General features: G+C 33.6%; 2 protein-coding genes across 2 annotated transcripts; one reads left to right on the top strand and one right to left on the bottom strand.

The window, feature by feature from the left end:
- The first annotated feature begins 306 nt into the window (after positions 1–306).
- On the top strand, positions 307–4,635 carry LOC149427021 (cuticle protein 18.6-like). Its single transcript, XM_089633658.1, has 4 exons — positions 307–318; positions 1,148–1,315; positions 3,441–3,607; positions 4,346–4,635. The coding sequence occupies exons 1-4, from the start codon at positions 307–309 to the stop codon at positions 4,407–4,409; spliced, it is 411 nt and encodes a 136-aa protein (XP_089489784.1). The 3' UTR covers positions 4,410–4,635.
- A 1,133-nt stretch (positions 4,636–5,768) lies between these two features.
- LOC149427020 (uncharacterized) lies at positions 5,769–8,816 on the bottom strand. The gene is made up of 4 exons (XM_089633557.1): positions 8,805–8,816; positions 7,261–7,515; positions 6,448–6,614; positions 5,769–5,882 (listed from the first exon to the last, which is right to left on the bottom strand). The coding sequence occupies exons 1-4, from the start codon at positions 8,814–8,816 to the stop codon at positions 5,822–5,824; spliced, it is 495 nt and encodes a 164-aa protein (XP_089489683.1). The 3' UTR covers positions 5,769–5,821.
- Positions 8,817–11,127: the final 2,311 nt, after the last annotated feature.

The following is an 11,127-nucleotide window of genomic DNA, read 5'->3' as shown; positions in this document are numbered from 1 at the left end:
TATCAGTTACATAGTAATTAACTATGTTAATTTCGACAATTAGTTTTGTTTTAAAGGAAAGGGAGGGTCAATTCATTAATTCGTAAATCCGATGTGGAAATCCCTACTCGCAACGCTTGGTTTTCGATTTTCACCAAATATTTCACGAGACTAGCCACATGTGATGTTTCGTTGAATTAATTAAAGTGTCGTCATTGCGTATTCCGTACTGTTGAAATAAATAATGCCATATAAAAAGACGAACATTATTCTTATCAGTACAGTGTCCATTAGGATTGTCCAAGAGAAACAACTAAGTCAACCACCATGTTCTCCAAAGTAAGTTTCAAAGAATTGTTTGGTCAGTCGTGAAGTAATATTTGTGGTTTTAGCTCATTCCACGATAATATCAGATCCTTACATCGGACAAGTTTCCAGAAAAGGATAGCAGCAAAATGTTAGTTAAAATGGAAAATGTTGAAAACGTCTTCAAACCATTAGAAAATAACATTTTAATCTAATTAGTGGTGTTATCACCATGCGAGGCTAAGTGCAATTATTTGAGTATCACAGACGTCTAGTATTTGTAGCAGTAAGATAAAAGGTGTATCCGCTCTTATCAAGTTCCTTGGATTCATCAGTCATGGTAATAGCCATAGAATAAAAGACATCAGAAGCACGACGTGGATGTGTTTGGCGATCCAAAAGTTTGGCAAATCAGGCCTTATTTTTCCAGAACAAAACTGTGTTTCACGATCATTGTGAAATTCGAATGGGATGGTGATATTCTACACCAAGCAAATGCAAGAGCTAACCTCTATTTTCACGGTCTTCGATCTTTCCTTTATATGTTAGAGAAGGTGATTATAAAAATTAGGATTGCAGTCATTCGGAATCATCAGCAGTTTTCACATTCTCAGAAGGAATTATGTTCATGCTAAGCACGCGATCACTTTAATTTACCTTAAATCATCTCATGACGACATCTTCATTCATCGTCAGCAACAACTATGACTACTCTGGCTACTCTATTGGACTCTGTGATTTGACTACCTCAATAAAGCTGCTGTTAGGACCTCACAACATCTTTCGTTCGTCTCCCTACCAGATCCCCAAAGAATGTAGACAGATGCATCTATCTTTATAAAAATATTATATTTTGTTCTAGATCTTTGTCGTCAGTGCTTTGTTGGCAGTTTGCAGTGCCCATTACATCAGTCATCATGATTTGGGAGGTCACCAAAGCCACGGCCAGGCAGTTTCTTCGCAGAGAATAGTCCAGGAGAACATCCCTGACCACGGCTACCACCATCATGAACACCACCAAGAGGAAAACGTAAGGATCATTAACGTCAAGTCTGCCTACTGTCTTACTAGGCTAATTCAGTAGGCAGAATCGAAAGAAATATTTGTATTCTGGAACACCTAGAAACAGGGCTTTCATACATCCTTCATCAATTTGGCTCAGTTTTTCTGGCACATTCCTACTTATTCTTCCATCTAAGTGCATGTCGTACACTACGTCGATACTAATTTCTGATAATATCTGTCATAGGTGATCAAATCATAAGCGACTTTCTCTATTCTGGATCACCTAGAAACAGGGCTTTCATACATCCTTCATCAATTTGGCTCAGTTTTTCTGGCACATTCCTACTTATTCTTCCATCTAAGTGCATGTCGTACACTACGTCGATACTAATTTCTGATAATATCTGTCATAGGTGATCAAATCATAAGCGACTTTCTCTATTCTGGATCACCTAGAAACAGGGCTTTCATACATCCTTCATCAATTTGGCTCAGTTTTTCTGGCACATTCCTACTTATTCTTCCATCTAAGTGCATGTCGTACATTACGTCGATACTAATTTCTGATAATATCTGTCATAGGTGATCAAATCATAAGCGACTTTCTCTAAATTTTATTCATAATAAAAAGCACACCTCACGAATTGAGATTATTTATACTGTATTCAATCCATTCGAATTTTTATTTTAGTTATTTGTACATTAAAGTTTGCAAATTACGATTTATAATTTATCTACTACTACATTTTTAAATGTGTAATAGGATATTCATAATCTATTTTGAATTTATTGATTGGTGCAGTCTTTATGGTTTCCCGCAATAATATTTCACTTTTCTTTAGAATAAACTGTTTTGCGTAATGGCTTTGTCTTTTTTAGTAGTTTGATTTCATTGCACGTCCTTCAAGTATTTTGGTAACGGGTTGTTTATTATTTTGTGTATGAATATAATTACGTTCAATATCAGCATCTATCTGAGATCACTGTTTAATTTAGCTCCCTTAACATTTTAGTTACCTTTGAAAATCTGTTTCACCTAATTATTCTATTTTGGAAAATTTATAACTTATTTTGCTTTCTGCCGTTACACAAGTAAAGAACTGCTGAACAACAGTTACAATGTGGAGCTATAACGGAGTTTTGTATGCCCAAATTCTGCCCAAAAACAGATCTCAGTTTTCTTTTGTCCACTTTCGACTTTTGCCTTCTTATTACCAGAGATGTGCAAAATGGATACCCAAAACCATTTGAAATGCAAAATAGAAATGGGTCAAAACTTTTCCATTTGAAAATGCAAAATGGTTTTTAGAAAAGCATTTCAAATGCAAAATGCAAAATACCTATTTTCAAAATGCATTGAAAATGCAAAATGGTTTCTCAGGTCAAACAATTAAAATAATTATAGAATTTTTAAACAGTTTTGTCATTTAATAATGGACATCAATGTAGAACAAACATATTACATGATGGTAAATCAAAAAATGCCACGACTACAGATTATGAACCACAAAAAATTTGCGCGGGACAAATGTTGCCAACATAAAAACATAGAAACTGCTATATAACATTTAATATTACAGCGTCATGGCCCCATGTTCGGTATTTGAATCAGTATTTTTTGTAATGGTATCACTCAATTGCCAGGGTTTCTACCAGAGAGCAACTTGACAAATGTAAATTATCTCTCATAGCGAGGTTGAGGACCGACTGATATTTGGGGCTTATGAAAAAAGGATGAGTGAAGTTAGTAGGAAGTATGTTGCAAAAAAGCATTTAAAATGGAAAATGCATTGAGAAAAACATTTAAAATGCAAAATGGAAAATACCCATTTTGCATTTTCATTTCCATTTGAAATGGATTTATTTGAAATAAAGTACATCTCTGCTTATTACGTACATAATGCTCATCTTAGGGTTTAATCAGAAATACGTTGTGAACAGTACAATCCCCCCTTCCATCTACTATCTCTTGTGAGTGACTACTGCGTTCAGTCAATCATTAATCGTATTGTCTATACTAACTTGTTTATCAATTTATGCCCTCCATTTTCTCGCAAACGTAATTCGTAAGTAGACGAACTAATCCTCTGAATTTGACTTTTTTGTATCTTTTACTGTATCCAATCTAATTGAATATTTTATTTCTGCAGACGTACCCCAAGTACAAGTTCGAGTACTCCGTGTCCGACCCCCACACCGAGGACCAGAAGCAGCAGTGGGAGAGCCGCGATGGAGATTCTGTGGAAGGCCAATACTCCCTGCTGCAACCTGATGGCAAGACCAGGACCGTCTCCTACAAGGCTGATGGCCATAATGGGTAGCTATATAATAATGTTGATTTTATTTTACAACTGTGGCGTTAAATGCCATGCCAAAAGTCTGGGCATGGAATAATTGTCTTCCATGAGAATATGCTTTCCGATTAATAGAAGACATACCTTGAAGTTAAGCATATCATTTAAAAAAACGTACAGGTTGTCAGTACCGCTTCAAAATAAATCCGATATACTGTCAGCCATTGAACGAATCCTTATTCTATGCTGTCAGCCGAGGTCCCATCCACTGGGCTATCGACTACATCGTAATAGTAATACATTACTTTATGTCCTCTCCATTTAAGTAAATTATTAAACTTATTTTTCTGAACAACCTAGTGCACAACAGTCCCACTAGCTTCAGTAAGACAGTGGCATCGCTAAGTGGGATATATTTTGAGGCTGAAGGAAGGGGGAATGGAAAAAAGGGAGAAGAAGAAAGTGGGGGAGTACCTGGCTATTCAGATCTGTTCATCAAACACGGTTAAAGCCATTTTATGCAAGGTTTTAATTCTGAAAGGTTGTCTTTCACCAAGGCGATATTGAAAGCTTTTTCCATTCTGGAACGTGCCACAAATATACTCTTCATATATAAATGTTTGTGATAAAATAATTCTGAAATAATAACCCAAATTGTTAGGGATTCGAGCCAGTGACTTCCGAATTCGTAGTCGAGCATCGTAACCATTCATCCACAAAGGCCACTATGCATGTTCATTCGCGTTCATTATTATTTTCAGCTTCAACGCCGTAGTCGAGACCACTGGAGGACATCAAGAGCACGAATACAGCCACTACCATTAATGACCCAACACTGACCCGAGATGACCCAAACACTGCGAAGGCTACCAAAGCTCTCAAATGACCACCAACGATGAATAACTAATAAAGTTACCCTTCATTAGTTGAAATAACAGCTCACGAGCTTTATTATAATCATCACAACTTCCAGCATGACACTGAATGAACATCCTTCCTAATCATGTTATTTTTAAATGTGATATTTGTTTTTTAAGTTTTTGAATTTATTTTCCACTTTTATATATTATTTTTGTTGTTTTATCTGTTTTTTATGTATTTTTTTAAATAAATATTGTAACCATGACTTAGATTACATTATTGGAAGACCAAAATTCCTATTGCAGAAAAGCTTTCTTAAATCGAGAAGCATTTTTATTAAAATTATAAAAAGCACAGGCAAAAAATGCTATCTTTCACACAGGAAAGGCTTTCGTGGTCGAGAGGTAAGGTTCTCGACTAGCAAGCCGAAGGTGGCGGATTCGAATTCCGACCAAATTCAGTAAATTTTATTTGATTGATTGTGTTATTTCACAATTTATTCATTTAAAAATAATATAGTATACTTGCGGCACGTTCCACAGTGACAGATACTCTCAGTATCACCCTGGTGTAAGACCATCATTCAGAATTGAAACGTTCCTGAAGTGGCTTCAACCGCGTTTGGTGACCAGGTCTGATTAGCCAATTACTTCCCCACCTTCCACTCACCCATCTCTTTCCCTTCCCCACCAACCTCACGCCTCACAACACCGGATTCTTCGTATACTGATCGACTGCTGTTACCCTATAATCATTACAATCAGTAACTTTCATTTGTCTATGTCCAAAGTTAGGCTCTGCTCAGTTTTTTAAGATTGTTTTTTGAATATTTGAAACTGTCGTCAACAAAATAAATATAAATTCCTCGGGGTCATCATAATCCCATTAGCTTTTAGTTTTGGGACTTTTAACTACACGTAGAACCTTTTAATTCAGTATAAAAAAACGTTCATAGGTAGAATATTAATATTTATAGGTAATAATTCGTAAATAAAAATACATTCTAAACAGTGTATCAAATTACACAAAACTGTTAAAAGTGGTAGGTACTTACTGTTAGATTTTTGGAAAACTTGCTTGCAAATAATGTTATGATTTTTTCTAAAGGATCTCTATCTTACAATGAAAAACATTACATTATTTTTAAAAGACATTTTGTTTATTAGTATAAATAAAATAGATCTTTCTCATATTATTATCACAGAAAGAAAAGAATATGTGAAGATGAAAATGGGTATAAAATAATAAATATGAAGTAATCGAGAAGTGCTGATATCGATGGTGACTCCCGGCTAGGATATAACATAAATATAATGGCGTAAAACTAATAACCTAGCAGAAAATCACTATCAATAATAATGATTAATGAAGCCTATTTACTGATGACTATATCCCTGATGATGTTGGGGAGCAGAGTAGGACACCTCAGCGTTGAATCTGAAATTAAAATGATTCGCATTAGTCAAATGTAACCTTGTTGCTAGCAATTATATTAGAAAGTACACGAGTTTTTTATTTATTTATTTTTACGTTAGCTCCATAAAGGAGGCCCAGAGGAAAATAATTGTAAATGTAATCTTTGAGGATGTATTTTTATGGTAAGGAAGGAGATGAAGTTCACTGAAGGAAAAAGGTATGAGGGTTGTGTAGGAATCTGAGGGCCAGTTTCCACAAGAAACAGACATATGAATCCATCCCTCTCACTGCGGTGCAAGGCGATGAATGGAGAGAGTCCTGCTCGAGAAAGGTCTCCCTCAACCAGTCTCAACCGCCACGCAATGAGTGTACAGATGCGTCTACCACCAAGACCTAGACAATCCGAGCACCTCTGTTAAGACACCAACGTAGCGAACCACTTGCAGTGACCTATAACAGAGGTGTTGATTATCCAATAAATGGTTCCTGGAGCGGCGATACCCATACCCGCCCCCCAAATTGAAAATATGTTTTAAATTATTAACTACGTCATTCGTTCCCTGTAGTAGTACAATGGTAAGCATACCCGCTGTGCTTGTCGGCAGAGTAGTGGACGGTCCTGACGTGGCCATCAGGCTGCAGCAGAGAGTAGTGACCCTTGACCACATCACCATCTCTCTCTTCGGACTGGCTCTTCACGTCTCCAGTGTGGTGATCATTGACGCTATATTCGAACTTGTAGGCAGGGTGGGCCTGGAAATAAATAAATATAAAAGTTCCAATAGATTTTCAATAACAAATGCTTATTTTAGATTCATTATTTGTAATATAAACAAAAGGTGTAAAATTATATAAGATTATTGAGGATTTTTTCTGGTTGAATGACTGGACCCATTTTCTTTCTAGTTCCTTATCTTTTTGTGTAATTTAGTGATGGACCTAATCAAGATAAAAAAGAGATAATTGGAAAAAAAGTTACTGAAAATATGCCGACAAAATCTTATTAAATTGTCATAATTTTAAATATTCTAGCAGTAAAATATCGTCTTGAAAAAATAAATATACTTACAATAGTACAAGTATTAGTTATGTAATGTAAATGATGAGTTATTCGAAAAAATTAACTATTGAATATAAATCATTTTGGTACGTTCCAAGACATTCGAAATCTTCAAACTTAAACTAACCTTAAAATTAAAATGTTTTTGCAGAAACGATAACATAACATTTTTACATGAGAACTTTTCTGTTTTTTTTTAAAACAAATCGATAACGGAAAGATAACTGTAACAGTTCTTTAAAATTGAGGTTAACATAAACAGAGTAAATCACGTTAATTTCCGGATAATACTGTCGCAGCAACATGTCCTTATCTCTCTCTCGTTTAATGATAACTTACATATTGCTCCTCCTGCTGATGGTAGGCGGGGGCAGCGTAGTGAACCTGGGCGGGGGCGGCGTAGTGAACCTGGGCGGGGGCGGCGTAGTGCAGGGGCTGATGCTGGTAGTGGACGGGGGCGGAGCCGTGAGACTGCTGCAGTACGATGCTCTGCGAGGATACCGCGCCCCCGTGGTGGCCGTGCTCGGACGGGTGCTGTACCTGCACATAGTGCTGGGCGGAGCAGGCTGCCACCAGGGCGAATAAGAACGTGAACTGGAATACACAAATCACAATAAAATGTAATAGACATCCTTTCTTTATTTCACTTCTAATAATATGTACAACGTTGTGGTATTTTACCAACGTTTACGTAGTCTTTTAAGGGGTGTTTTTTTCTTAAATTTACCGGCACTGTTGTGTAATACGTTTATAAGCGAAGCCATTTTGTGACACCTCACAAAAGCGCCCCTGTCAGTTAAGTCTAAAGACAGGGGAACTTGCGACCCGGATGGGCAGCGTTGTGAAGCGGGCTAAGGTAGTGAATGTAAGAATGCAAGTCTTGAAGAGTTTGTAAGAGGGATAATGCCAGTAGCTCGTACCACATGCAAGCTGACTTAAAACAAACACGGGTCGAATAAACGATCCGTTCACAAAATCAACTGTGAACGGGTGTTCCGCTCGTTTCCGTCGTGTTTCGAATACATTCACCGGTGCAAAAGGGATCAATGCTGCTAGCTCTTTTGAGTAGGCTCCATTGAAATACCAGTAAAACAGACACAACATGCCACATTGCATCTGCGGCAATGATTATTTACATTCATTAAAGGATAACATATTGTCGAACACAATAACTTTGTTATTAAATTATAAGAATGAAGATATTATGAAATACAATTATTTTTGTTATATTCTCACATGTTATATTACGAATTAAATTAAAAAGGTTTCGCTATTATTTATCGTCAAAAATCATTCACTGACAAATCATAAGAAAGATATTCTTTTTTGTATAGTGGTGTACTGCATCGCAGGACTTCGCAGGATAAGAGGGGAATGCGGGCAAGTGTTCCACACTAATTCAAACCATTTTGAACAACTATCGGTATGCACAAACACTTTCAAACTTGCACTCATTAAAAGGATTTACCGAAAATCTACTATAGTGTGATTTGAACAATTTTATTTTTCCACAATGGTCCAAAACGGCAGTATAGTTTTATTAATCCATATTTAAAAAAAAAATTATAAATCGAAGAAAAAAAATGCATTTTCGGTTAAATAATAAATCGGTTCCCTCTTACGGATTATTACCATTTTCTTTCACGATTTTTTCTCACTCGATTTGAATTTTACTTGGTTTATAACATAATAAAAATATAATTAAATTTATTGCTGAAATTATCTCTGGGTTCAGAAGCTGTTTACAAAGATGTTAATTTATTTATGTTTATTTTATTGCAGTAACAAATTTATATCCTAATTTTTATTAGTTGTCCGATCGAAGAATGGCACCAAATTTAACGAACAAATATAATAAATTGTTTGATATTTTAATCACCCACCTTTCCAATCATTGTGATAGAGGTAATTTGAATGTGTATTGATAGAAATAGAACTTGTTATCAACTGTGATAAATGTCTCTGAAAGTTTAGCTTATATAGCAGTGGCATATGTAATAACGCCCAACTTTACGCAACTTATCGGTATTTCATTACGGAAACTTTTGACACCAAGTTGAAAACAAGAAGTTCAAGAATGTCATAAATGTACAGTACAAAAAATAACTCATGGTTTCGATTTCCCAATATATATTGCAGGTGATTTTAAGCCGTTAGAAAAATTAAATTCAATCCATTCCAGGCCAGATAATCCGACAAATCAATTGTGAAATATCCTGTAAATATATATTTATTTATCATCACAACATAACACAAATATAAACATGCTTACTCTTCAATGTAACATTAGATAGCTAAGAACAGTAATAGAAAAATGTATAACTACACATAAATAAAGAGACAATAATAGTAGGTATGTTTAAGTTGGACGTAATCTGCCTCATTATGGGAGCCTGTCTCGAGGCAGAATTTAGAGCATAATTAATTAATACACCTTATATGGTTTACCAATACATATATCACATATTATGAGTTCCTATGAAAACTATTTATTTACTGGTAAGTACAACATTATTCATCGTCCGACGTGCAATAGTTATATACAAAATTCGCTAGACTTGGGTGAGTTCACTGGTTATTGCACGACCTTTATTTGGTATACATAAATCACATCATCAAAAATACGAATGTTTGTCTGTTGCTCTGGTTCATTCAACTTTATAACTCGGATTTTTTTAAATTTAAGAGTCATGTTCAAAATAGGAACTCGTTGTGTGAATAATTCAGAAAAGCGATAAAGTAGATACCAATTGATAGTATTTTGAATTTAAGAGTCATTTTCAAAATAGGAACTAGTTGTCTGAAGAATCCAGACAAAGTAGGTACCAACATATAAGATAATATTAACAGAAAATTATTTTAATTGTCATATCCCATGATTTTACATATTTTTTTAAGTAGGTATATTCACTATGCTGTGTTTGTTTATAAGATTGCCAATTTCATAATTCTGTTTAAAAAAAACGCTACTAATTTTAGAAAAATCTTTGGTTAAATAACGAAAAGCGCCCACTTATATTGTACACAGGTTCCTATTTTTATAATATTGTGATAATCTACTTTTACCAGCTCTGTACTGTTTATGTTAAGTATGTTATGTTTATGTTATGTTTGTTTATGTTATGTTTATGTTATGTTTATGTTATGTTTATGTTATGTTTATGTTATGTTTATGTTATGTTTATGTTATGTTTATGTTATGTTTATGTTATGTTATGTTTATGTTATGTTTATGTTATGTTTATGTTATGTTTATGTTATGTTTATGTTATGTTTATGTTTATGTTATGTTTATGTTATGTTTATGTTATGTTTATGTTATGTTTATGTTATGTTATGTTTATGTTATGTTTATGTTAAGTTTATGTTATGTTTATGTTATGTTTATGTTATGTTTATGTTATGTTTATGTTATGTTTATGTTATGTTTATGTTATGTTTATGTTATGTTTATGTTATGTTAATGTTATGTTTATGTTATGTTTATGTTATGTTTATGTTATGTCTATGTTATGTCTATGTTATGTTTATGTTATGTTTATGTTATGTTTATGTTATGTTTATGTTATGTTTATGTTATGTTTATGTTATGTTTATGTTATGTTTATGTTATGTTTATGTTATGTTTATGTTATGTTTATGTTATGTTTATGTTATGTTTATGTTATGTTTATGTTATGTTTATGTTATGTTTATGTTATGTTTATGTTATGTTTATGTTATGTTTATGTTTATGTTATGTTATGTTTATGTTATGTTTATGTTATGTTTATGTTATGTTTATGTTATGTTTATGTTATGTTTATGTTATGTTTATGTTATGTTTATGTTATGTTTATGTTATGTTTATGTTATGTTTATGTTGTGTTTATGTTTTGTTTATGTTATGTTTGGATTATTTATGTTACGTTATGTTATGTTTGGATTATTTATGTTACGTTATGTTATGTTGTTTTATTAATGTTGTTTTGTCAATCATGTCAATTTTATCCTGTTATTTGTTGTATTTATTAATAAGAAAAATGTTGTAATGTATGGCCAAGATCACTCTTAATGGGTGAAAGCCAATATAAAGAAAATAAAAAAAAATAAAAAAAAGTAGGTATATATTAGGTTATTGGTTATCATCACGTTCCAAAATCCTTGATTTTTGCAAAATATTTACTTCAATCTAATAAGATTAATAATAATTTAAAATTAAAGATA

Source organism: Hesperophylax consimilis, chromosome 1 (genome assembly GCF_061612785.1).
Source record: "Hesperophylax consimilis isolate HC1 chromosome 1, BYU_Hcon_1.0, whole genome shotgun sequence".
Taxonomy (NCBI): domain Eukaryota; kingdom Metazoa; phylum Arthropoda; class Insecta; order Trichoptera; family Limnephilidae; genus Hesperophylax; species Hesperophylax consimilis.
Note: the sequence above shows the minus strand (reverse complement) of the source record. Positions and strands in the feature narration are given on the sequence as shown.